This window comes from Nothobranchius furzeri, chromosome 14 (genome assembly GCF_043380555.1).
Source record: "Nothobranchius furzeri strain GRZ-AD chromosome 14, NfurGRZ-RIMD1, whole genome shotgun sequence".
NCBI classification, from domain to species: Eukaryota; Metazoa; Chordata; class Actinopteri; order Cyprinodontiformes; family Nothobranchiidae; genus Nothobranchius; species Nothobranchius furzeri.
Genome location: NC_091754.1, coordinates 16,652,602 through 16,679,737, shown reverse-complemented (window position 1 = coordinate 16,679,737; position 27,136 = coordinate 16,652,602). Strand labels below are relative to the sequence as shown.

The 27,136-nt window shown below is 43.1% G+C and overlaps 1 protein-coding gene across 9 annotated transcripts in view; it reads left to right on the top strand.

Annotated features, from left to right (window-relative positions):
* Positions 1-27,136, top strand: part of map2 (microtubule-associated protein 2) — a 108,224-nt gene that overhangs the window by 55,652 nt on the left and 25,436 nt on the right. For 6 of the 9 annotated variants that reach the window (XM_054747038.2, XM_054747039.2, XM_015975843.3 and 3 more), the window contains exons 5-12: positions 6,641-6,730; positions 6,977-7,051; positions 12,364-12,579; positions 18,315-18,605; positions 19,638-22,805; positions 22,904-23,137; positions 23,290-23,427; positions 25,805-25,866. In XM_054747038.2, the coding sequence (XP_054603013.1) occupies positions 6,641-6,730; positions 6,977-7,051; positions 12,364-12,579; positions 18,315-18,605; positions 19,638-22,805; positions 22,904-23,137; positions 23,290-23,427; positions 25,805-25,866 (4,274 nt within the window). The remainder of the gene's footprint in view (positions 1-6,640; positions 6,731-6,976; positions 7,052-12,363; positions 12,580-18,314; positions 18,606-19,637; positions 22,806-22,903; positions 23,138-23,289; positions 23,428-25,804; positions 25,867-27,136) is intronic. The other 3 variants (XM_054747040.2, XM_054747041.2, XM_054747042.2) reach the window with 3 other exon arrangements.

Sequence of the window (27,136 nt, the reverse complement as noted above, 5' to 3'; positions counted from 1 at the left end):
TCAATATTAGGCAGATCTTGAACAGTGACAGAATTCTTTGGTGCAGCTTGCATTTGCATACCATCGTCGTTGCTTGCTGCACATTAACATTTTAGTTCAAAATGTCTAAAATGCCTTCGTAGTTACACTATCAACAATTTCCTTTATGCATTTATTTTTAAAAGTGTTCTTTATTGGTAATCATATGTTGAGAATTGTCTGTTTACCAACATGCATGCATCTTTGCAGCACTCAGCCTCTTTTCAGGGCAGAGTGTGGGATGAGTGGGGCAGGAAGGGCAGCGGTAAGGGCTGATGCTGGGTTTCAGTGAGCTCTCTCGCCCCATGAAAAGCTCCTCAGTCACTACAAGAACCACTGAAGCACAAAATTGTCCTCTTGACTTTCCCTTGAAAAAAGTTGAAAGTCAGTCAGCCATGCTAAAAGTGGTCAAGGGAAAGTGATGAAGAAGAGGAGGGGAGAAAACGATTGACTTAATAGAAAAAGAGAGAGTTACTGTTTGCATGAATTGTGGGAGATTAGGCTTACTTCAATAATTGATGTCTGTGTCATTTAGCGTCATCTAGCGTCCTTGGGTATTTGCCGTTTCTTAATACTCATGCGCGCTAGTACGTTCTCGTGTACTTGGCAAGTATGTTCTTGGTAAGTACAGCAGAAAGACTGTTCTGCCGAATATGGGAGTATGAGGACAGCATTTGGAAAGGACCTGTACTCCGTTGCATCATGGCAACAAGTGCAGCTTTATGCTATGTTGGGAAAAAAAGACCTGACAAAAAAATTTGTCTAGTTTGTTCCTTAAATAACAAAATAACAATGAATACATATCATTTATATACTAGTTAGTCCATTTTATCGTGACAAAAAAGAACTAATACACACAGCACGTTTGACAGGTTACACACAATCATTTACAATAACAGACAACTTTATATTTCTTTACTTGTATTTCTGATACAAAACACAGCAGTTATAAGCTTTCTCCTTTGATGTTTGGAGTATAATGTTTGCATTGCAATGCATTGTGGGTTACGCTGTCTCAAGTCTGCAGAAGGTTAAATTAATGCATCCTTAATACAATGGGCGAGGCAAGAACATATCCGGGAACTTTGAGCGAATACAGTACTGTCCTCGGACCATCCTTGACTATCACAAGGATGTGAGTACACAATTTCAGAAAAGTCTGCATAATGAGAAACGACCCAGCTTTGTTGTGTGCATCAGTGTAATCTGTGCACCAGGAAATTGTGCACTGACACAAGTTTCCGTCTCCATTCAAACGCAAGCTGTGGTTAAACGCGTGAATTTAAGTAACGCATTATTTGTTTTCTAATTAACTCATTATATACACAATGGCCATTTTAACTTGTGATCCCGTTTAACTGGATGAGATGGTGGACTTAGTCTTATGACTTAGTCTTATCTAGATTAAGATATAAATAATAAGCTGCTTTCCAGGATTTCTCAGAACTGATGCGAAGTGTAATTTTTTTCTTATCTTTGGGACGGAAACTGAAAAAAATGAACTGAACTTTTGACTTTATGAAGCTGTCAAATTCATTGGGACCCAATCCTGACTTTGTGCACTTTCCATTGTTCTATGGAATACGGATGGAGCTGAATAAACACTGCCATCGTTTGGTTCAGAGCTCTCCAAATGTCTAAAAGACGCATTTGCAATTGCACACGTTTGTAAAGTAATACAAAAAGACTGACAACTGATAAATGACAAAACACAAGCCTTTTGTCATATAAAAGGCTGATCTGGTACAACCTTGAACTTTTTTTCCCCTTAATATTGTCACAGCAAGGTTTTTACATCTGGGCGACTTCTGTGGAGACTGTAGCTAAAACAGCCTTTGACATGTGTCTCACTTCTGAATTACAGATGCACCCAAGTCAGTTGCCCGCCAGTCTGTTGCTATGGCAACCACATGCCTTATACATTTTAGTTGCCTGCTGGTATCAACTCCAGTATCACTGCTGTTTTCTCTGTGCCCTCGCTGTCCTTCAGTGTGTGTGTGTGTGTGTGTGGCTGTCTGGATGAGCTTGGTGTTGACTCAGGGCTTTAGTTGGGGTTTCTAAGCCCAGCAAGGAAGAGCTCTCATCCTGCGTGTTATAAAGGTAATGCTTTATTTGGAGAGAGAGAGAGAGAGAGAGAGAGATGGATGTGTATTCTGTTTATTTTTATTGTAGACTTAGGGAAAAAGATGCAGTGCAAATGTTGTGCACATCGGAGTGACTTATAGGGAACGTTTTTTTTCTTCTGCTGCTTAAACCCAGAGACAGACAAGCTGCTGTGTCATTTGACATTACTGGCAGAAGTGCTGATGCAGGGAAAACAGGCTTGTTTTCATCACTTCCAGACAGCTTTATGGATCTGACAAGGTTGTATTTTCCTTGCTGCACTGTGCATGTGGTTTTTAGACACTCGCTCAAGATACGTTATTTTGCTTGTGGTTAACTGACGAACGTTAAAATAAAACTAGAGTATGTTTAAGTCTAAAATCTAACAGAAGTAAAAAGCTTTGTGTCATTATTTAGCACTGATGAATGATGCTACTGAGATGAAATGAAAATGGTTTTTAATCAGAGAAAAGAAGGTGAAAGTATTCAGTCTGGTATTTTGGAGCTTTGAGTGCACGGATAGTTCTTCTATTGTGTGTTTGCTGACATTTTTGTGTCTAAATGATCCTGCATCGATGTGCTCTTTTTCCTCTTGTCTTAAAAAATGTTCAATGTGTTTTTTTAGTTCACCAGCCATTAGAACATGTGACCTTATTCTGATCATCGATTAGTCACCAGTTACTTTGGTAATTCGTAGACTAGATCCTGCATAAATTGCAGCTTATTGCACCAGCATGCTGCTGAAGTGTGTGTGTTCTCCATTAACCTAGAACGCTTTAAGACTGTAACATAGCGTAAGAAAACACTAGTGTCTGTAACAATACAGCAAACACATGGCTTGTGTGCTAAAGGTGAGGAAATCGCCATCACAACTGTTAACGCTTCTATAGCAAATCTGACCTACAGCAACAGAAACTGGTCTTTCCACCATCTTGATCAGATGCACCTTTCCTAATGCAACCTTCCTAAATCTGCTCTCATTTCTCCAGCTGCTCAGTTTTGTTATGTTTAATTGAGGATATAATGGTTGCATGATAACTCTTGTCAATGTTTGATATTGTGGAAAAATGTGTTCCACTGCACATGCTCTATACCATTTAAAAAAGCATGCTTTTCTGATTAAAATCTATAGAAAATATAATTAATTGAAAATAGCCTTTTTAGCTTGTGAGTATTTCACACTAATGTACGTTTTATTCCAGTTCCGGGGTCTGTTGTGTGACGGAGCCAACCTGAGTGAATTTACCATGAAGACATCTCCTTTCATTTTCAGTTAACCACCTTTAGAAGGAAAGATTTTTCCCTTCGGAAACGCAGAAAAACACACGACACATAAATTTGTCATTGCTATTGAGAATAGGGAAAGGCTGCTTTGAGTTGGTGGGTGGGCAGTGTTAAGTGTTCCCGGAAGAAGCGTGTGTGTGTGTGTGTGATTGTGGGGGATGTTTGAGCTTATGTGTGGGTGAGGCTGAATAGAAAAACATCCTGAAACAGCAGCATTAAAAAAGAAACTAAAACAGGCCACTTCTATAAGCACCACTGCAGTGCATATCAGGTTTTGGTTACAATCAGCTCATGTCTGGGGAATTTTTAAACATGCATATAGGTGGTAAAGTTCCCAGTTTAACATCTAGTGCAGGGCAGCTGTGGCAGAGGAGCTAAGCGCCCACCCTGTTATTGTATCCTTGGGCGAGACGTTTAACCCACATGCCTGCTAATGGCAGTTTGAGGTACCGTGGCGCCTTAGTTCCATCAGAGATGGGGGGTGGAATACAATATCTGAATTGTATCAGTTATGTAAATAGTTCTTGCTTATAAATTATTGCTTTAGAAAGGTCAAAGGTGTAGTGGGAAAAATCTACATTTTCCTTTTCAAACACTTTGTTTTGTTTTCTTGTTTTTTACTTGACTATTTTTCTGTCCTGTCTGTCTCTCATCTCCATGCATCTCCTCTCAACCTACAGAAGAACTGCTGCCTGGCTTCCTATATTTTCACCTCATGAGTTACTTTTGAACTAAGCGATTCAAAGGGATCATCTGACCGAACACACTGAAGCGGTGCATTGCAGATCCGGATGCGGAGCTCTGGAAAGTTTCTGCAAGAAGTCAATTTTCACGAACTCGCCATGTGGATTGTCATGAAGTTTAAGAAATGACATGAGCCAGACAGGAAGTTAGATGTAGTTCAGCAAGGTGCATATGGTATACTTCAAAATAAAACCTTTGTTGCATCAGTTTTCAGTGCATGGTAGTTCACGTTATAGTTACAGGTGTATTTTTAAACGTATAGTGTGAACATTCTATTCACTTGGTGCTCTTGTGGGAGCAGATGTCCAGAGAGTTTCAGCGCAGAGGACCATAGCGTTTGCAAAACGGGATTTTCCTCAGCTCCCTGGGGAGGATAAAGGTAGTTTATAAGATCAGACCGTGGCGATAATGTGGCGCAATCGTGGCAATTTTATAAAAAATTAGGTGATGGCGGTATAAAGGGGGTATGAGGGTGGCCTCTGTGCTGCCTCAGACTTCTGTTTATCTTGGACATAACTTGCTTTTTATTGCGATTGAAGCCGTGATTGTTAAGTTTTTTTTAACAAGCAGCTCCTAAAGGTGTCTGTCCCATCAGTCTCTGTGCAGCCTCTGGTGATCTGAGCTTCAGCTCTAACGGAGAGGCTCGTGGAGCGCTGCGGCACTCCAGTTTGCCATGTCAGCTGTATTTGTTCAAAAAGCAAACCTTATTACCTGTGTTTAATTTCACTTTCAATAAATTGCCAGGCGGAGCTCAGCATTAACTCCCCACGTCATCATGACATCTGCCTCTGTTGCGCCAGTGCACATAAGACAGACCATTACCGCAATATTACTACCAAGCGAGGCGGAACAAATGCCACAAAATTCGTGCAACGCCATACCGGCATGGCGCGTTTATAGACATACCATTGCGGTAATATTACGCCAATTTGCCGGCATGGTGTGTTTTATAAAAGAGGCTAGTGTGAATGGCAGTTCTTCCAGAAGCTGTGTGGAAACCATCGACATACATATATGGACAATGGGTTTCCATAGACTCCAATAATGTTTTTGTACTAAAATGGGAGGTGGCCACCACCGCCATTTTGACCGTGTCACAGGTTCCGTCAAGCCCAGACAATTCCACAAAAGGGAAGAGAGATGGAGCTGAGGGTGGGGCTGTAAGGCTGGGATCAACTGACGACACCCGGTCGAACTAGCTACAAGCTAACCTGAAGCTAACCCAAAGCTAACGCAGAGGTGGGAGCTAAGCTAACGGAGGTAGCAACCTAGCTACAACCGGAGTTAACTGTGCACAACACCAGAGCTTCTGAGTTAGAGATACGCCGGGCTGACCGCTGGATAAAACCGGGTGGAACACAGAGGTCTCCGAGAGCTCCACAAGCCGGCAGCCACACAGCAGACAAGCGCCGCGGCGATCTGAGATGTGCAGAGCTGCCGCTGGGGAGAACCGGGTGGAAAGGTTTCCATCCCAGAGCTCCACAAGCCGGCAGCCCGCGCAGCAGACAGAAGCCACGATCAGACAGAGATGCGCCAAGCTGCGGGGAGTGGAGAACGGGTGGAAAACATCGGTTTCCATCCAGAGCTTGACAAGCCGATAGTGGGAACCCAGCTCCACCAACATGTTATATTTCAACCCATTTTCTAAAGTGCAGCATTATGTTAAATGCACTGGGTTTTACCCTATTACATTTAAATTTCATGGTTAAACAGTACATGTTAAAATCTAAGCTCAGCTCGGCAGTGACCTAAAATACATAAATATAGTTTTACTTACAGAAAAAAATGAAGTGGAGACTCCTTGGACGCTCTATTAGTGCAATTAAAGCCACATCAAGTCATTTTGTCCAACAATTGCACAAAAAATATCCAAACAAGAATACACAAACACAGAGACTCAAAATCCCGGAGCAGTTTCCAAGCCAGACCGAGGCTCTACTGAGACCTTTCCACGGAGCTAGCTATGTGGTCACGTGGGTCGGATGCTCATTAATTATACAGAATTTCAGACTTTTAATACACTTAGAAGAGTGAGAAAAAATTCACCCCCCTCAGAGTTGTCATGATTGTAAACTAGATAATTTAAACAAAAAACATGTTTTGGTACCAGGCTGTAAACATGTTTATTTCTGCTGTGAAATTGGTATTTTTAACATGGGAGTCAATGAGGATTTGCTCGCTTCTGACACCAGCCCCCAGCGGATGAGGGTGGAACTGCAATTTTTGGTACTTCCAGGTTGAGACCAATTTTTGAGCCGCATTGTGGGGGCTTGGTGGAAACCAGACCGCTTTCATTCCAGATTTGGTGTTAGTGTGTGCCACATCTAAATTGGTCCAGCCAGAAAAGGTCCCCACAAAAGATCCTATGATCAGCACATTAAAATCTTTCCCAATGTTGGTTCTTGACCAAAATGGGGCACAAAATATAAGGAAATATGAAGAATATTTGTTCAGACTTGGGTAATTGGTGTGCCTGTTTATTTTTTTCCAGAGCAAGTGTCTGCACGGATTGTGCAAGAAGTGACGGCAGAGGCAGTGGCAGTACTTAAGGGGGAACAGGAAACTCAGCGGCTGCCGTCAGGTGAGGCACACCTGTGCAGGGGCTGCACACTATCGGCTACAAATGAACCTCCATATGAGCTAGCATGGGATAAGGGCCAGAGCAAACTCTGCAGCCCTCTTGTGATTCAGACACAAATCTAGATCACTTTGAGTCAGCATTTCTCACACCTGCTACATTAATGTGATGAAGGACGATGCTCCTATTTTTATTTTTACCGCTTATTTCTTACCTTATCTTCTGGTTTGCAACTTTACAACTTTACAGTCGAAGATACCACCAATTTGCCTCCCTCCCCTCCCCCTTCACCTGCAGCTGAGCACTTTGATCCTTTGGAGCAAGGTAGGCCATCATAAATAATAAAACACAAAATAATTTCTAATCTTTACAACTATGGTTATCTTTTTTCCCCTTCATTATAGCTTCTGGAGTTTTAGCATTAGCAACACATTTAAGTGCTGGTGTGTACTAGCGCTGCTCCCCACTAGTCCAAGACATACCCCCACTTTTAGGGAACACATTGAAACTCGCTAAAGAAACATGCCAGAGCTACTAAATATAACAACACGTTATCTTTTTTCCTGTCATCCATCTCCTAAGCATCCTCTTCATCACACACCTGAAACCATACCTTCATTGTCACCATCACTGATCCTGAATGAAGACCCTTCCAGATGCATGAACACTTTCTTACTCTTATTCATTCACTATTCTTTCTAACCCCCACACGTTGCTGTCTTCCACATGCACTAATATGACACTCGATTTAGGTACTCGTCCAACTTCTTATTTGTTCTTTGAGGTTTATTTTGTTTTCCATCTGTAACCACTGTGTTGTGTTTTTTGGCAATTGTCTACAAAAAAAATACATATTTTTATTTCCTGTGTTGGGTTAAGGCCACAAGTTAGAGGTTTGTTGCCATAAATGTTCATTTAAATCAGTGGTGTGCCCAGATCTTTTAAAATGGGGTGGCCCAGGTAATGCACTTCTTTGTGCATGGGTGGCACCAGTGGTTATCCTTTTTTTTTTACCCCAAGCTTTTTGTGGACAAGTCTATCTAAAGGTAATTCAGTGGTCTGTTCAATCAGATTCCAAGGTTGGCATGTGCTACCCCAGGCCACACCCTGGACACATCCCAGATTTAAATGAAGCAGAGCTGAAAAAGGAATAGGCAAGTAAAAAAAGGAAATAAATTAAACAATATTCTTTTTGTTTCAAAAGGCAGCTTGATATTTTATTTCAAGTTAACATGTTAGTGGTTTATTGACTATAGCACTGGAGAAACGATTTTAGCAAAAGTCAGTGGCTAAGCTTTGTTCCTAACCAATCAGAGCTGTAGGAAGATGTAGTTATTTGGAAATTCAATGGATCTTTGGGTCAGTACATACTAGGGCAGCACGATTCTGGCTAAAATGAGAATCACGATTTTTTTGCTTAGAATTGAGATCACGATTTTCTCACAATTTTTTTCCGATATAAATATTTATTGCACGTATTATATGCACGTCAACTTTGTAACAGCTAACACTGAACATCGTCATCGTCGTTGTCTTCCTCCGCTTATCCGGGTCCGGGTCGCGGGGGCAGCATCCCAACTAGGGAGCTCCAGACCGTCCTCTCCCCGGCCTTCTCCACCAGCTCCTCCGGCAGGACCCCAAGGCATTCCCGGACCAGATTGGAGATGTAACCTCTCCAACATGTCCTGGGTCGACCCAGGGGCCTCCTGCCGGCAGGACATGCCCGAAACACCTCCCCAGGGAGGCATCCAGGAGGCATCCTGACCAGATGCCCAAACCACCTCAACTGGCTCCTTTCGATCCGGAGGAGCAGCGGTTCTACTCCGAGTCCCTCCCGAATGTCCGAGCTCCTCACCCTATCTCTAAGGCTGAGCCCGGCCACCCTACGGAGGAAACTCATTTTGGCCGCTTGTATCCGCGATCTTGTTCTTTCGGTTATTACCCAAAGCTCATGACCATAGATGAGGATTGGGACGTAGATCGACTGGTAAATCGAGAGCCTGGCTTTCTGGCTCAGCTCCCTCTTTACCACGACAGATCGGCTCAGCGTCCATATCACTGCAGATGCCGAACCAATCTGCCTGTTGATCTCCTGATCCCTCCTACCCTCACTTGTGAACAAGACCCAGAGATACTTAAACTCCTCCACTTGAGGTAGGACCTCTCCCCCGACCCGGAGTTGGCAAGCGGCCCTTTTCTGGTCGAGAACCATGGTCTCAGATTTGGAGGTGCTGATCCTCATCCCAGCCGCTTCACACTCGGCCGTGAACCTACCCAGCAAGAGCTGAAGGTCAGAGCTGGATGAAGCTAGGAGGACCACATCATCTGCAAAAAGCAGAGACGAGATTCTCCTGCCACCAAACTCGACACACTCCACACCACGGCTGCGCCTAGAAATTCTGTCCATAAAGGTAATGAACAGAACCGGTGGCAAAGGGCAGTCCTGGTGGAGTCCAACCCTCACCGGGAACAGGTCCAACTTACTACCGGCTATGCGGACCAAACTCACGCTCCTCTGGTAAAGGGACTGAATGGCCCTTAACAGAAAGCCACCCACCCCATACTCCTGGAGCGTCCCTCACAGGGTGCCCCTGGGGACACGGTCATAAGCCTTCTCCAAATCCACAAAACACGTGGATTGGTTGGGCAAACTCCCATGCCCCCTCCATCACCCTTGCAAGGGTATAGAACTGGTCCACAGTTCCACGGCCAGGACGAAAACCACATTGCTCCTCCTCAATCTGAGATTCAACTATCAATCTGACCCTCCTCTCCAGTACCTTGGAGTAGACCTTTCCAGGGAGGCTGAGGAGTGTGATCCCCCTATAGTTGGAACACACCCTCAGGTCACCCTTCTTAAAGATGGGGACCACCACCCCGGTCTGCCACTCCACAGGAACTGCCCCCGATGACCACGCAATGTTGCAGAGACGTGTCAACCATGACAGCCCTACAACATCCATTGCCTTGAGATACCCAGGACAAACCTCATCTGCCCCCGGGGCTCCGCCGCTGTGTAGTTGGTTGACTACCTCAGCAACTTCTGCCCCCGAGATTGGACAGTCCATCCCCAGGCCTCCCTGCTCTGGTTCCTCCTCGGAATGCGCATAGGTGGGATTGAGGAGCACCTCAAAGTATGCCTTCCACCGTCCGACTATAGCCTCAGTTGATGTCAGCAGCTCCCCATCCCCACTGTAAACAGTGCGAGCGAGTTGCTGCCTTCCTCTCCTGAGGCGCCGGACAGTTTGCCAGAGCATCTTTGGAGCCCATCGATAGTCTTTCTCCATGGCCTCACCAAACTCCTCCCACGCCCGAGATTTTGCCTCAGCAACTGCCACTGCTGCACCCCGCTTGGCTATCCGGTACCTGTCTGCTGCCTCCGGAGACCCACAGACCAGCCACGCCCTGTAGGCCTCCTTCTTCAGCCTGATAGCTCCCCAAACCTCTGGTGTCCACCGGGGGTACGGGGGTTGCCACCACGACTGGCACTGGCCGCCTTGCGACCACAGCTAGCAACAGCTACCTCAACAATCGCAGAGTGGAACAAGGCCCACTCGGAGTCAATGTCCCCCACTGCTCTCGGGATGTGGTCAAAGCTCTGCCGGAGGTGGGAGTTGAAGACCGTCTTAACAGGTTCTTCTGCCAGGAGTTCCCAGCAGACCCTCACTATGCGTTTGGGTCTGCCAGGTCTACGTGGCATCTTCCCCTGCCATCTGATCCAACTCACCACCAGGTGGTGATCAGTTGACAGCTCCGCTTCTCTCTTCACTCGGGTGTCCAAAACATACGGCCGCAGGTCAGATGATACGACTACAAAGTCTATCATCGACCTGCGACCTAGGCTGCCCTGGTACCAAGCGTACCGATGGGCATCCTTATCTTCGAACATGGTGTTCGTTATGGCCAAACTGCGGCTTGCACAGAATTCCAATAACGAAACACCACTTGAGTTCAGATCAGGCGGGCCGTTCCTCCCAATCAAACCCCTCCAGGTCACGCTGTCATTGCCCATGTGAGCGTTGAAGTCCCCCAGCAGGACAATGGAGTCCCCTGATGGAGCACTATCTAGCACTCGTCCCAGGGACTCCAAAAAGGGTGGGTACTCTGAACTGATATTTGGCCCATAAACACAAACAACAGTCAGGACCCGTTCCCCGACCCGAAGGTGCAGGGAATCTACCCTCTCTTCCCCCGCGGTAAACCCCATTACACAGGCGGAGAGTCTTGGGGCTAACAAAAAGCCAACCCCAGCCCCCCGCCTCTCACCCGGAGCAACTCCAGCAAAGGAGAGTGTCCAACCCCTCTCAAGGACTTGGGTTCCAGAGCCAATGGTCTGTGTCGAGGTGAGTCCGACTATATCTAGCCGGCACCGCTCAACCTCTGCCACAAGCTCCTGCACCTTCCCCGCCAGCGAGGTGACGTTCCATGTCCCAAAAACCAGTTTTCTTGTCCAGGGATCGGACCGCCAAGGCTCCCGCCTTGGTCTGCCACCTGTCTAACACTGAACATAAAAACAATAAATGTCTCTCTTGTCTTTTACGTACACAACCTTTGAATATTTTTAGCAATAACAATTTTGAACAAAATTCTGCATGTTCTTGTTGTTCTTTCCTACCAGCTGGCTTCTGCATCTTGTCGTGTACATCACATGGTATAAGGCTCTGTCGTTGTCATCTGTTGAGGGAGAAAAACGGAGCGCTTGTTTACGTGCAGATTTTGTCCCGGATCAAAATGGGGTACAATTTTGTTGTCATCTTCTTCTTGTTCTTTTAAAAAAAATTTTTTAGACCGATGTCATTTGGGACTGAAATTGCATACAAGTATGAATTGAGATCACGATTTTTTAACGATTAATTGTGCAGCCCTAGTACATACTGTTCCACTGAGTGGATCTAGGAAACTGTAGTGAAGAGGTTTGATTTAGTTGGTTTTATGATTCTACTGTTGCAAAGTAAAGTTGCCGTTGTGTAAAAGTATATTTTGTTAGAATTTTTAAGAAATGGTTTTATTTTTATGAAGTGGTGCAGATTTCTACCTGAAAAGATGAATTATGATGATTTTGTTGGTCGCAGATGAAGGCTGGCCCCTTGATGCTTTGATACCTGAGTAGCTTGTCACTGTCTACTTGTTGCTGTGTGTTCCTTTACTTTTTCCATTTTTTGTGACTGTTTTCAGACTTTTTTTTTTTTGCCAATTCAGAATGTATTTTTATTTGTTTCTCTCTTCAACTATGCAAATCAAAAATGTTCATCTTAAACAGTTTTTTGTTGAAGACTTACCATACCATATAATCTAGACCAACCAATTTTTTAGATATTATTTAAATTTTATATTAACCGATGTTTAAGATGGGAATACTGAATTATTTAAATTGACCCTTCCAACATCATTAATACTTAAATCAGATAAGGATTTATTTTTACTTTGCACAGCGATCACCAGAGGATTTGGCCAAATAATGTTGCAATGCTCTCAACAAATCTGAAATTGACCATTTTTGTCAAATTCCCTTTAAGATGTCCATTTTTTTGTCTGTTTCCCCATTTTTTTCTTTCGCCTTCCTCTTCACACACTCTCTTTCAGTCTTTGTCCAAACTTCCCTGCAGTTCTTCTCCTTGTGTCTGTCTTGTTCGTAGATGTAGGGGATGAGGAGGAAGCGGGCCCTCTCCGCCGCTTCCAAAATTCTCGGGAGAGGTGCAAGTTCCTCGCCCCCTCCATCTCAGTTTCCATGCCCGAGGACGACCCCTACCACTCCGACGAGGAGTACTATGAGCACCCATTGTTCAGCCCTGAGTGGACGCACTCGGGCGCTCGCCCCACTGGGCACGCCGTGGCCTTTAGACAGATTGAAGGTGAACCACGCATGGTTCCTCTTTGTCATTCTCCTCTCATCTCCTCACTCTTTTGTTTCCTTCCTTCTGTGATTCCACTTTTTTTCCATCATCCCTTGCTCTTTTTTTTCCTCCCGTCTCTCCGTCCGTCAGCTTGTCTATTTGTCTGTCACTGTGTTTGGTTTGTGTGTCCTCGTAATGTTTGCCCATTCGAAATCTGACCGGTTCATTGAATGTTCATACTTTCTTTCCTTCTTTTCATCCATATTTTATAAAAAGCCATCACTAGCTGTGGTTACCATGCTGTAAACTCATTGCATAGGTGTGATGTCCTAAAAATATGACTATTTTGTTTTTGTGAGTTATTCAGTAAACATTCACATCAGTAAGACCACATGGCCCACGTCTTGACTCTGATGACACATGAAAATGACCTTTTTTGTGACCATCTCAGACATATGCACAAAACAAATCTCCTCACCAAAGTCAGACTTGTATTTGTGATCCTACATCAAGATAAACCCTTGTTTACTAGAACCATGTTTCCACTATTGGAGTTCCGGGAAATTTCAGGGAGGGAAAATATGCTGGCTTGGTCTTCTCAGCTGCTGTTTCCATGCCAAAGCGGCCCTTTCAGGACCTTGCTAAGACGTCGGTATATCGCAACTGTTTCAGCAGGAAGTGCCATCACTGATTGGTGACAAAATGAGTCCATGGATAATTTAATCTATTAGGGGGACTGGGAGAGTGTCTGTGTGACATAAAAAGTGGTGTTCAATGACCAAAAGAAGCATACTTTTTTTATGGCGCTCTGTAGCCAAAAGTAGTGGCCAAAAGTATGGCATTGCAGACACATTTCCACCACATTTAGAAAAGGTGTTTAGAACCCTAACCCTCACCTATGGTCATGAGCTTTGGGTAGTGACCGAAAGAACGAAATTGCGGATAAGTGGCCGAAATTAGTTTTCTCTGCAGGGTGACTGGGCTCTCCCTTAGAGGTAGGGTGAGAAGCTTGGTCATCCGGAAGGGGCTCGGAGTAGACTTGCTGCTTCTCCACATCAAGAGGAGTCAGTTGAGGTGACTCGGACATTTGGTTAGGATACCTCTTGGACGTTTCGCTGGTGAGGTTGTCCGGGCACGTCCAAAGGGGAGGAGACCTAATGGGAGACCCAGGTAACGTTTGAGGGACTATTGGGCCATTCCCATCTGTACCGGGTCGGCCCTGGCCGGGTAGCGTAGGTTGTTTACATATCTGGGTGGCCTGGTATTTTTCCGGGCCAACCGAGGCTCATTCTCAGCCCTCTTCTCGAGGTGGTCTGCTTCAGGCCGACCAGGGCCAACACACACACTGCTGACAGCAAATTCACACCTTCCATTAGAGCAAACCTCTGATTGGTGGGTAGAATCAGCCCACATGGGCTTAAGGCAAGGATGTGTGGAATCAACCGGGCCAGGCTGGGGCCGACTGGGGCTACCCGGCCCGGGCCGACCCGGTACAGATGGGAATGGCCCATATGTCTCTCACCTGGCCAGGGAACGCCTTAGGATTCCCCCGGAAGAGTTGGCCCAAGTGGCTGGGGAGAGGGAAGTCTGGAATTCTCAACTTAGGCTGCTGCCCCCGTGACCCGACCCCGAATAAGCGCAAGAAAATGGATGGATGGTTTAGAAAAGGCAATTTTACAGCACCGTAACTGTTGCTTATTTTCTTTTCTTTCCATTTGCTTTATCCGTCACTCTTACTATAACAGCAAATGCTGGTTGTTTGGCTACGTCTGCCCATCATTTCCCACTAATTTACAACCAATTGACACGAGTTAGTAACAGCTCCTGCCCGGTCATTCTACTGGGCCATTTATGAGTACATCATGGGCCAGATAATGGTTCTTTTGGGAAAGTTTGTTGAAGCGACACGTAAATGCCAGAAAGGTCCGAAGGTCCGGTAAAATTGCCCAGAAGTTCCGATAGTGGAAACGGGCCTTTAGCGTACTATACCTGAGTATACACTGGTTTAATATTGTTTGTGACAACAAGGAAGACTTTCAGCTCCAACACAAACACACACACACACACACAAACACACACACGCACACACACACCAGACAATAGCTTAAAAATCTGAGCCTCATGCTCCGGCGCTTTATACACTTATTAATTTTAAACCAGTATTTTTATAGCCAATAACAGTGAAAGTAAAAAAAAAAAAAGTCCAGTTTAATCCATTTCACTTTTGTTCCATTCAGTCTAGTTACAACCCAATGAAGTTCAATCATACTTCGATTCAGTTGAAACTGCCTGTTCCTTAGTCTCCCCTAAATTTCCCCTGAACAAAACATGGATGTAACCCTTATGCCCCGAATCACACATGTTGTACTTAAATGAAAAATAATTATGTGTGTTACTTTGTCTGTCATGTAATTTGAGATATGTTTGTAAAAATTTGAAAATCAAAAAGACAGCAAATCAGACCATGCATATATATACATACATATATATATATATATATATATATATATATATATATATATATATACATACATATATATATATATATATATATATGTATATATATATATATATATATATCTATATATATATATATATATATATATATATATGTATATATATATGTGTGTATATATATGTGTGTATATATATATATATATATATATATATATATATATATATATATATATATATATGTATATGTGTATATATATGTATATATATATATATGTATATATATATATATATATATATATATGTATATATATATATATATATATATATATGCATATATATATATGCATATATGTATATATATATATATATGCATATATATATATATATATATATATATATATATACATATATATACATATATATATATATATATATATATATACATATATATACATATATATATATATATATATATATATATATATATATATATATATATATATATATATATATATATATATATGTATATGTTTATGTATTTAGCAGACGCTTTTGTCCAAAGCGACTTACAAGTAATAATCGGCATGTTGCTCTTGAGGCTAACAACAACAATAACAACAACTTGACATCAATCATGGAGAGGAAGGAACAAGGAGTGGACAGTAGAGAGGGGGGACGAGTGCAGGGAGGGTGCTAGTTAAGAAGATGCTCTCTGAAGAGCAGGGTCTTCAGGAGTTTCTTAAAAGTCGAAAAGGAAGCCCCTGTTCTGGTAGTGCTTGTTAGGTCATTCCACATTTGTGGAACGATGCATGAGAAGAGTCTGGATTGTCCTGAGTGTGGTGTAGGCACTGCTAGCCGACGATCCTGTGATGACCGGAGCGGCCGGGCCGAGACGTAAGCCTTTGCAAGAGGATTCAGGTAGATGGGAGCCGTACCATCTCGAACTTTGTTTGCTAGTGTTACCAATTTGAATTTGATGCATGCTGCTAGCGTTAGCCAGTGGATCTCAATGAACAGAGGGGTGATGTGTGCTCTTTTTGGCTGATTGAAGACCAGACGCACAGTACACAGTACAGCCTGGAAGACCATTTAGAAGGGCATTGCAGTAATCGAGGCGGGAGATGGCAGTAGATTGCACCAGGAGCTGGGTGGCATGCTGTGTTAGGTATGGTCTGATCTTTCGTATATTATACAGCGTAAAGCGGGATGAACGAGCAACAGAGGCAACATGATCTTTAAAGGTCAGGTGTTCATCAATCACATCACCCAGATTTCGAACTGCCTTTGAAGGAGCCAGAGATAGGAAGTCATTTTGGATTGAGATATTGTGTTGTATAGATGTTTTTGCTGGGATGACAAGTAGTTCAGTTTTAGAGAGGCTGAGTTGGAGATGGTGAGATTTCATCCATTTTGATATGTCAGAGAGACAGTTTGATATTCGTGCAGAGAGAGTGTGGTCGTCCGGTGGAAATGACAGATAGAGCTGGGTGTTGTCTGCATAGCAGTGGTAGGAGAAGCCATGTGATCGAATGAGCTCACCCAGTGAGGTGGTGTATATGGCAAAGAGAAGATGTCCTAGTACAGAGCCCTGGGGGACTCCTGTGACAAGATTGTGCACGGTAAAGGATTGTCTAAGCCAAGATACACTGAATGATCGTCCTGTGAGGTACGATTCAAACCAGGTGTGTGCTTTCTCTGTGATGCCCATGCTAGAGAGTGTGGACAAAAGGAAGCCATGGTTGACAGTGTCAAATACAGTCGATAAGTCAAGCAGGATAAGCAATGAGGATTTGGCAGTCGCTCTAGCTTCTTTTAAGGATTCAGTCACTGCTAACAGAGCAGTTTCAGTGGAGTGGCCCATTTTGAACCCAGATTGGTAAGGGTCAAGCAGACAGTTTTGTGAGAGGTATTCTGTAATCTGCTTGAAAACTACCCTTTCAATGATTTTGGACAGAAAAGGGAGAAAGATATATGTTGGTAGTTCTCCACATGATTTGGAGGAAGAGATGTTTTTTTTTTAGCAGCGGTTTAACCTGAGCATGCTTGAGAGAGGTGAGAAATTTACCGGATGTCAGTGAAGCGTTGATCACATGTGTGACTGCTGCGGCTACTGTAGGAGCAATAGCTTGGAGCAGCTTAGTCGGAATGGGGTCGAGTGGGCATGTAGTAGGGTGGCTGCACGTGAGAAGCTTGGACACACAGTACTCAGTGAGAGGGGAAAAAGAGGAAAATGAAGCAGTAGGACTTGAGATGGTTGGGCTAGAAGTAGTTTGTGGTGGCGAGTGTTCAGGAGTGGGCAGCAATCAATTCCCCTCTGGGATTAAAAAAGTATTTTTGAATTGAATTGAATTGAGCAAACTGTTAGCTTATAGCTGCAACTTTGTCAGTGAAGAATGAGGCATATATGTATATATATATATATATATACTGTATACACACACACACACGCATATACAGCCAGATTTATTGTAGTTTATTCACATTTAATCCTCCTTTCATCCTGGAAGAAGAAATTCGAAGCTCAGTAAACTTACAGCCATTTTTCTTTTCCTCATCTTCATGTCTGGCTTGATGATGTAAATTAGGTGAGATGAGCGGTTTGAGTGCTCTACATGTTTTCACACATAACCTAAAATATCTTTTGCCACTCTCCAAAAATAAGTGCTGTCTTGGCGCATCAAAATGTGTCTTTAAAATTCACAGACATCATATGTGAAATCCACAAGTGGGAAAAGTAAGGGGGACCCAAGTGTCTGGAGGAAGATGGGCGTGACTTAGATTCCTTGTTGTATTCAATTGTAGTGATTTTTTAAAACAGATTTATCATGAATTAAAACGAACTTTATCAAACATTTTTTTGTGAAACAAAATTCTTTTTGATTTTTAGTTTTTTTTATGTAGACCACCATCTTCAGTTACATTCTTCCATCAGCAGGACAAATACCCAGCATGTCCAAAAGGAGGAAATGTTGATACAAGCAAAATAGGAACAGGCAGCCCTCTTACAGCAGGAAACTTGTTTAATTAAAAGCACTTATTGGAAATAATGATGTAATTTACACAGAAGATTGATCTGAGATGCACCATTATGTGTGCAAGAAAAATAAAAGTATCCAGAATAGATTTTCTGCTACATTTTCCAAACCACGCATCGTACAACACTTTGTATATTAAATCTTTATTTTGTCTTTTCACAGAGCTGAAAGTATCCTCTCATAAGTTGTGTTCTCACATAACCCAAGTCTGTGTTGCCTGTAGTCTTAATGTGTCCCCCCCTTTCACCCTGTGTTGAGAAGAAGAGACCATGGAGGCTCTTACAGCTGAATACGAGGAGGAGGAGGTGGAAGAGGATGATGAGGAGGAGAGTGCAGAGGCAGCAGAATCCGAGGCAGCTCTTGATGAGCAGCAGTGGAGTGGGGACGAGCCCGAGCTGGACAGCCCCCAAGCTGAACCTTTAGATCAGACAGAAGCCATAGACGAGGCCCAGGATGTAGACCTGGGGCAGTCTGAGGCAGTTAGTGCTGCTGCAGAAAGCTCTATGGACAGAGAGGAGGAGGAAGCAGAGGGTGAGGAAAGCCATGAGACAGGTGTGTCCTGCCCTCTGCTCTCCCTGTCTGCATGTTTCTGCTTCATCCACTTTATTAGAAGGCAAGTTGTGTCACAAGGAAGCAAATACCTTAAGCATTATAATTCAAGTGGAATGGCAAATAATCCTCTGCGCTCTGCTGCGGCTGCAAGGCAACACAGTCTTGTTGGTGAAAACAGCCACCTTTTCTTTAACAACCTGGTTTTACTGTGCTGTTTTTGCTTGTCTTTTATTTTACTTGCTCTTGTTTTTTGGGGCCGGCCGTTTCGTGTTGATATATTCATGTGAAGTGGTGCTAAACGGTGCTTTTTTAATTTTACCAGCTTATAAGCTTACAGTTTTTTCATTATGTGTACACATAATGGCTTGGTGCTGGTATGCCAGTGCTACATATTCTTTGTTACCATTAATCATAGTTGTACATCATTCATTTTATTGATTATTTTTAGTATTTAGAGTTTGAACAGCCCTCTTTGTTTGATACAGGTTTATTTAGAATCACGTCTTAACAAATACAAGAGTCTATAAGCAAAAATACTATTTATTTATTTTTATTCTCATTTTCTAGTTACAACAAATAGCATTTAACTGTCATTCACTAACAAGATGCTTGTCATTTTTGGATGACATATTGGTATTTTATGTGTTTATAAAAAGAAACACGAGTTTCTTCCCAAAGAATCCCAAACATATACAAAGAATGACAGAAATGCCTTTTTGTGACTGATGTTCCTTGCATGGGTATTCCTCCAATCTGTCATATCAGTTTTCCATAAATCCGTTACAGTTGCCTCATGCCGGCTCCATCATGCATCATCTCATTCTTCTCATCCATCTGTGACTTGGTGGAGCGATAATCTCACCGTAACTCTTACGTGATGGCTGTATCATTGTGCTGTAAGTTCACCAGGAGATCTCTGCCTGTTTCCGTGAAAGCTTCACTAGTCATTGGCTTAAAATGAGCTAAATCACGGCATGCTAGGCATTATTTATCTCTGTTTATGAAGCAGTCAACTTACAGATATCTTTACAGCTTTGAAGATGGACTCAGACAAGCACGACAGTGGGTCCATCAGCCCCGACAGCATTGGATCAGAGAAACGTCCAGAAGAGTTTTTTGAGCCTCAGGTGCAAAGTTTCTTCGCTGGGGAACGAGTTGTGCCAGAGAGTCCAACCATGGAAATGCCATCCTTCGTACCTCCAGATATTCAAAATCAAGCCAAAGACTCATCCAAACCTGTGACACTTCAGCCCACATACGGAGAACCAATCACCGTGTCGGAAAAACAGCCATCAGTGGAGGTGGTGGAGTTCAGCAGCATTGGTGCTCCCTCTGATTTTTCTTCAATCGTGGTCAAAGGTCAAGAGGAAGACTCGACAACAGATACCAGAGATAGATCTGGCATGTCTGCGTATTTTGAAACATCAGCTATGGAGGTTGATGAAAGTTCCCATTGTAAAGGGGAGGGATATTACGAACTTAGTCGAGCCGGAGAAAACAAAAGTACAGGCGATTCCAAGTCTCAGGAGATCAGTTACAGCACATTAGCTGAAGTTAAGGAGAAAACTGAAATAACTACGTGTTCTGTAACAGACACTCCACCATTCACGGTTCCTGACAGAAGTAATGAATGCAGACTTTCCCCGGGTAAACTGGCTTTAGAGCAGAGGAGTTACTCACTCAACATCACCATTGGAGCAACAGATCAGACGGGGCAAGGTCGACCCAGGACCTTTTCCCCACTTGCTACAGACATCATGTCATATACAAGTGGAAGTCTAGATGAGTCAGCCGACTACCATCCAGTTACTACGCCCTCTGCAGATAAAACTCCATCATTCCCGCCGCTTATCCTGGAGACTGCAGCCTCTGTGACTTCTGATTCCTCATCTCCTCCACGGACTGCTGAGCCCACCACCAATACCAGCCCTGAACCAGATTCTCCAGAATCACCTCAGCCACCTAAACTCTCTGACAAAAATGGCACTGTGATGGCGCAAGACTTGCCAGAGTTGCTTGACCTGGCTGGTGCCCGCTCCAGACTAGCTTCAGACAATGCAGAGCCAGACACGGGGCGAAGAAAATCATTCCAAGCTGATGTTCCTTTCCTCATCGATGACCCTCTGGCCAACCTAACTTCAGGAGAACTGAGTCCTGGGGTTAGAAAGAGTGAAAGCCAATCAGAAGAGATGGGCTATTGTGTTTTTAGTGAATATTCAGGGCCCATGCCATCCCCTGCAGATGTACTCAGCCCTATAAATGTCCCTGCACAAGCCTTTACCCATTCTGTCTTGGAGGAGAAAGTTGCTGAGCAGGCAAGAAAATTAGCAGTGAGGGACTCGTCTCTGGAAGACAAAATCCCGACATTGGGAATCAGCGATGTTGACCAGAGGCAAGAGGAGAGAAAAGATTCTGCTGATGAGCAGAACAAAAATCTTGTAAACGATCCACTGATAAAATTAGGAACGGAAATAATTGTTGCTCAGCCAAATGAGTCCTTTGTGACACCAATGGTGACTGTGACTCTAGAAGAAGAAGGCGATAGGTCAATAGGTGAGATGGAACGACAAGCTAGTGGTGAAGCATCTGCATCGGAAACTGAAATAGCGGACTATGAAAGGCAGATCCGCAAATTAGAGATGGAGGACAGGCCTTTGAGTCTGGAAGAGGAACGAGAACTGCAGGAGCTCAGAGAAAAGGTGAAGCTGGTACACCAAGAGGCCTATGAGGAGGTGGATGCAGAGGATGTTTACCAGCTCACTGGCATGGCTAAGGACAGGATTGCCAGACCAGTAAAAACTTCCCCTACTTCATCAGTGGAGAGCAATATAGAAGATGACAAGCTCCTCTCACCGGTACTCTCGCCCTCCAAACTCAAACAAAGAGAAGTGTATGGTTCCCCCAAAAGATCTGTTTCACCTGTGTTAGGAATAAGCAAAGATGAAAAGAAGGAGTCAGAAAGAAAGACGAAGGAGGAACAAGAAAGGGAAGCAGCCGAGAAAGTAAAGGAGGAAGAAAGGAAAAAGAGGGAAGAAGCAGAAATGCTGGAAAAGGAAATAAAAGATAAAGAAGAGAATGAGCGAAGAGAGAAAGAAGAGGCAGAGAGGATACTGAAGGAAGAAAGAGAAAAGAAGGATCGGGAGATGAGAGAGAGTTTGGAAAAAGAGAAAATAGAGAAAGAGCTTAAAGAGAAGGAGAGAGAGCGGAAAGAGCAGGAGGAAAAAGAAACAAAGGAGAAAGAAGAAAAGGAGAAGAAAGAGAAAGAAGAGATGGAGAGGAAATTAAGAGAAGAGAAAGAAGAGATGGAGAGGAAATTAAGGGAAGAGAAAGAAGAGATGGAGAGGAAATTAAGGGAAGAGAAAGAAGAGACGGAGAGGAAATTAAGGGAAGAGAAAGAAGAGACAGAGAGGAAATTAAGGGAAGAGAAAGAAGAGATGGAGAGGAAATTAAGGGAAGAGAAAGAAGAGATGGAGAGGAAGTTAAGGGAAGTAAAAGAGAAAGAAGAGATAGAGAGGAAACAAAGAGAAGAAAGAGAAAAAGAGCAAGAAGAGAGAGAAAGGAGGGAAAGATTAGAAAGAGAAAGAGTAGAGCAGGAACTGAAGAAGACGGAAAAAGAAAATGAAGAGAGGGAAAAAATAGAAATGGAACTTAAAGTGAAGCAAGAGCAAGAGGAAATGGCCGTGAAGAACGATGTCGTTCCAAATCAGGTAGTAGAAGCAAGCCTGCAAAAAGAAGCTTCCAAAGATTGTTCTGAAGATGATGATATAAGCTCAAAGAGTAATGATGATGTGATGAAGAAGGAAGGTGCAGAGGTGCCAAAAGAGATACCAGAAACCCGGGCTGCCATTGAGTCAGTGGTCATGGTTGAAGACGATTTCATCACTGTGGTCCAGACGATCGACGAAGCTGAAGAACCAGGACACAGTGTCCGATTCTCTGCTCTGCCTGAAGCAGAAGCTCTTGGTGTTGCCACTCAGAAGGAAGAAGAAGAGGAAGAGGATGACGAGTCTATTGAGTTGGCCCAGGAAGCAGACATGGAGGACGCTAGTCTAGAGGAAATCGGTGACGTTCCCGAAACACCAGCATCCCCAAGAAGGGAGGCTCGGACTGTTGATACAGAAGGACCCACAGAAAGCTATGACAGAGATGAAACCACAGTAGACGACTCCATCCTGGACAGCTCTTGGGTGGACACACAAGGTGAAACCTTCTAATTAATCCATTGTCTTCACATGTTCTTATTACTTCTTTTTTTTGCTGTTTCAAATTTTTAATCTTAATGTTGTTTTCTTTTTCAGATGATGATCAGAGTATGGCAACAGAGCATACTGAGCCCTTACCAAAGGCGTTTAGTCCAGTCAAGAAGCCGCAGGTGGTCCAGAACAAACAACGGATGACAGAAAAACAAGACAAGCCTGTTAAACCCAAGACCAAAGGAGTGCGAAATAAAGGACGGATCTCCACACCTGAACGCAAACCTGTTTGCAAAGAACCCACCTATATACCCCGGGAAGAGATCAAGAAGAAAAAAGGTTATTAAACTTGTTTCTGCAATATTTCCACCATGATAGCTGGGTTTTGTTTTAGAAAAGTTAAGATATTACCAAAAGTTCAAAAACTGTTTCTAATCATTGCAGCGTCTTTCTGTAAGAGTCACTTGGCCTTGTTTTCTCTGATAATGTAGCTCTCATAAAGAAGGCGGAGCTTACCAAAAAAGTAGAGACTCAGACTCTTTCTCCGTCCAAGAGGATTTTCATGAAGCCAGCAGTGCGCCAGACACGTCCCACCCAGCATCATTCCTGCCCCAGAAGGAGACCCACAGGTGATAACATGCTTTGGTCTGTCACACAGCCGGTGTTTTCTCTGGGACTCATCAGAACACCAGCTCCCATTGCAATCATCGTCCAGTCTTGCATTTCCTTTGATGTTCATTTAACTTTTTTAAATTTTTTTCAAAGTTTTCCTATTTTCCTTTTTTGTTGGTGCCACTGTTTTTGTTCATAATAAAATTCACTTGTAAAAATGTTTCATTTGACCTAATTCAGTGTTCATTTTATTTTCTGTTTGTTTTACATTTATTTGTCTTTGTACTTGAAGGGGTGATTTGGCAGAAAGGTGACCCTTGACCCTTTACATTTTTTAATGCTGAATTGACTTTTTCATCTTTATTGATTTTTGGAAAAGAATTTGATGATTTAATACTTCACCGTGCTCTGGTGTTTGATTTGTCACTATTGTTTCCAAAGTTTCAATATCATTTAAAAGTTTATTGAATTTAAACTGTAAATTCAAACCAATGGTTGCCTTAAAGCTGGGGTCTGAAGTATGGCGCCATGGAGAAGAGGAGGAGATTTTCAAATTTAAACGGCGAAAGCTCCTTCTCCCTTTCAGGAAAGAGAGAAAAGTCATGCCTCATACCGCACACACAGATAGGCAAGGCAGCTTTATTTACACATTTCATACACAGAGGCTATTCAGTTTGCATTCCATCAGCAAGAATAGCATGAACAATAAAATCAACGTGACAGCACAATTAAAAAACACACTAATTTCAGATTTAAGAATCAGAAAAAGCCCAAGATAAAGGGTGAGCAGTTACAGTGCAGAAGGTGCAGTATATTCAAAGGCTGAATACATGAAAGTTTTAAATTTTGATTTAAAAGTTACAAGAGTTGAGGCACATTTGAGTTCATAAGGAAGCGGATTCCATCAGTGAGCAGCAAAGTAGCTCAAAGCATCTTCACCCTGTTTGGTTCTGACCCGGAGTTCCACAAGCTGACAGTTTTCTAAGGAACCCTGCTGAGCATATATACAGGAAGGAAATCCAACATGTATTTTGACCCCGTGCCAGTGGAGGTACTTTGAAATAGATTCTGTAAAACTAGATTTTCTAGTTTACCCTAAATAGCCTTGGAGCGCTAATCTACAAGTAATGTTTTTGATATGTTCCTGCTCAGAAACCTGATTCTAACCATGGAATTATCTCCTCAGTCTCCATTGGGTTCTACAGAACCTCCTAAACACTTGTTAATCTGTAGAGTTCAAGCAGGTAAACATGTAAGACTGGCAAGAATCACGGCTAGCCCTCCCCTGCTACAACAGGCTAAAACAATAGACTAGTGCAAGGGTGCCCAATCCTGGTCCTGGAGGGCTGGTTTCCAGCATGTTTTGGTTTTAACTCTGTTTCAACACATCTGATTTCAATCAGCAGGTGATTAACAGGCTTCTGCAGAGCCTGATGAGCTGCTGCACAGGTGATTCAACCACTGAATCAAGTGTATTGGAGCAGAGGAACCACTAAAATGTGCTGGATACCGGCCCTCCAGGACCAGGATTGGGCACCCCTGGTCTAGTGTAGCATAAGGTTGAACATTACGCTGATCACTTAGCTCCGATACACAAAAGATAAACCCCACCGTCCTCTTCTATAGTTAGCTTGAAGTTTACAGATCAACGATAATTCAATGCGGGCTGGGTTTGCATTCAAGCTAGCTTGGTATCCTAAGCTGACTGCGTGTAAGTGCATTACCCTGTAGTGCACGTAGGAACTGCGGTGCATTATCATTGATTGACAGCTCCGTCTCATGAATACGCAACTCTATTGGTCAATGCTCTTGGCTCGCGTAAATGATTCGTCTTGCTTTAGAGGCCGGGGGAGGGGATGTAGGGGAAATATAAATTATGAACGATTACCTATTTACTCATAGAACAGGGTAGTCAAATTTAAGCATTTAATAAGATACTAAATTTGTTTTTAACTGTGAACCCTAGCTTCAAAACTGCCAATGTCTGATTTAATTCCAAGAACATGATGCTTAAACATAAAAGCTTTAACTGCTCTATCCCAGAGGCAGTTTGCACCTCATTTTTTCCCCCTGATGCATCAAATTTCTGTGTCACCGATGATGAAAGCTCAGTCTGTTGCTGCATTGCCCCAATTAGATTAATTTCCAGGGTTGACTTACATAATACAAAATCCTCCATTCTGTGTGATTTCTTGCCAAGTGTGTGCAGAACAAACATTAAAGGGGAAACCACCCACAGGTGATTGAGTTCAACCCCTCCCCTACATCTTGAATCTATGATGTTCCAACATTCTAATAATCTTAATCATGACGCCATCCGTCCAATCCAAAGAGAGACATTTCATATATGCATTCTGTTTGATTTCTTTCTTCTTTTTTTCTGGGGACCTTCAGAAGCTCTACCAGACGGCCGTCAGCCTCTCAGTATTGCCAGACAGTCTCGTGACAGAGCATCTGTGAGTATACCAGCTGAAACAAACACCAACATGACATCAGACACTAAAACCCAACAAACAAAAATTACAAATCTCAGATAAAAAGCATAAAAAAATCAATACATGAATCTACATGAAAGAACAAATGATGCACAAGAAGTTTTCCATTTCTTGAGTTACTTACATAGTAAGTAAGTGGAGTTAAGAACTCATATGTCCATTTAAATCATTTGCAGTCGTGTCAGAGCCATTTGGGAGATATTTTTTTCACTGAGTGGGTGTCGATTCACCCGGTGACATTTCTCCAGTGGCTCTTGCCGTGACTCCATTTCACTCCTCCACCATGCTAATGATGGTTATTGTGTTTAAAATAACACACATTCTGCGTTTCTTAAATGTCATGCCACTTACAGCATGTCGTAAATGTCTCCTCATACATTTATTAACATGTTGCCAGATATGGTGAACATAGTGTTCACTCAAAATTCTAGTTGAATTACCCATTGGATTAATTACAGTCTACGTGATAAATACCAGGGCTATTCATTTCCGGGCTTCGAGGGCCAGTATCCAGCACGTTTTGGTTTCAACCATCAGGGGTCTCATTTATCAAACATTGCGTAGAATCCTTACTAAAACCGTACTTAGGCTCAGCAAAAAAAAAAAATGTTATTACGCCAAGTAGGTTTGTAATCTATCAAACATGGCGTACGCACAGCTTCATAAATCAGAAACTATCTAGAAAGGTTCTCAGCTGCTTTTTAGTCACATCCCGCCCTCACTACGCCCACTTACTGCCATAAATAGTCAATGCAAAGTGCCTTGTGGATCTCATGCATATACATAAGCCGGCTGTTGCAGCACTCCGCCAATGACGATGGCGACCGTAGATCAAGGAAGCGCTATTTCACAGAAGCAGAAATTGAGGTACTTGTGGGTGAGGTGGAGAAATGAAAGGAAGTGCTTTTGCGAAACAAATAAGAGAAAATCCACGGAGTGGCACAGCGTTGCTGAAGCCGTCAATGCTGAGTTCTTCAGAGAGATCTGTGGCAGATATATAAAAAAAAAAGATCCAATCAGGATTCAATCCCCAGACTCACGGGTGAAAGTCACGCGCGCTAACCAGTCAGCCAAACGGAGATCTCCCTTGTTCAAATAGCCAGGGCGTATGATCAATCAGGTCACAGTGACAGGACACACACTGTCACAGATGCATGACATTCTGTCTCAATCTGTTCCCCTGCTGATATTCTGCATTCCGTATTCTGCGCTTCAGGCTGTGTGTGTGTGT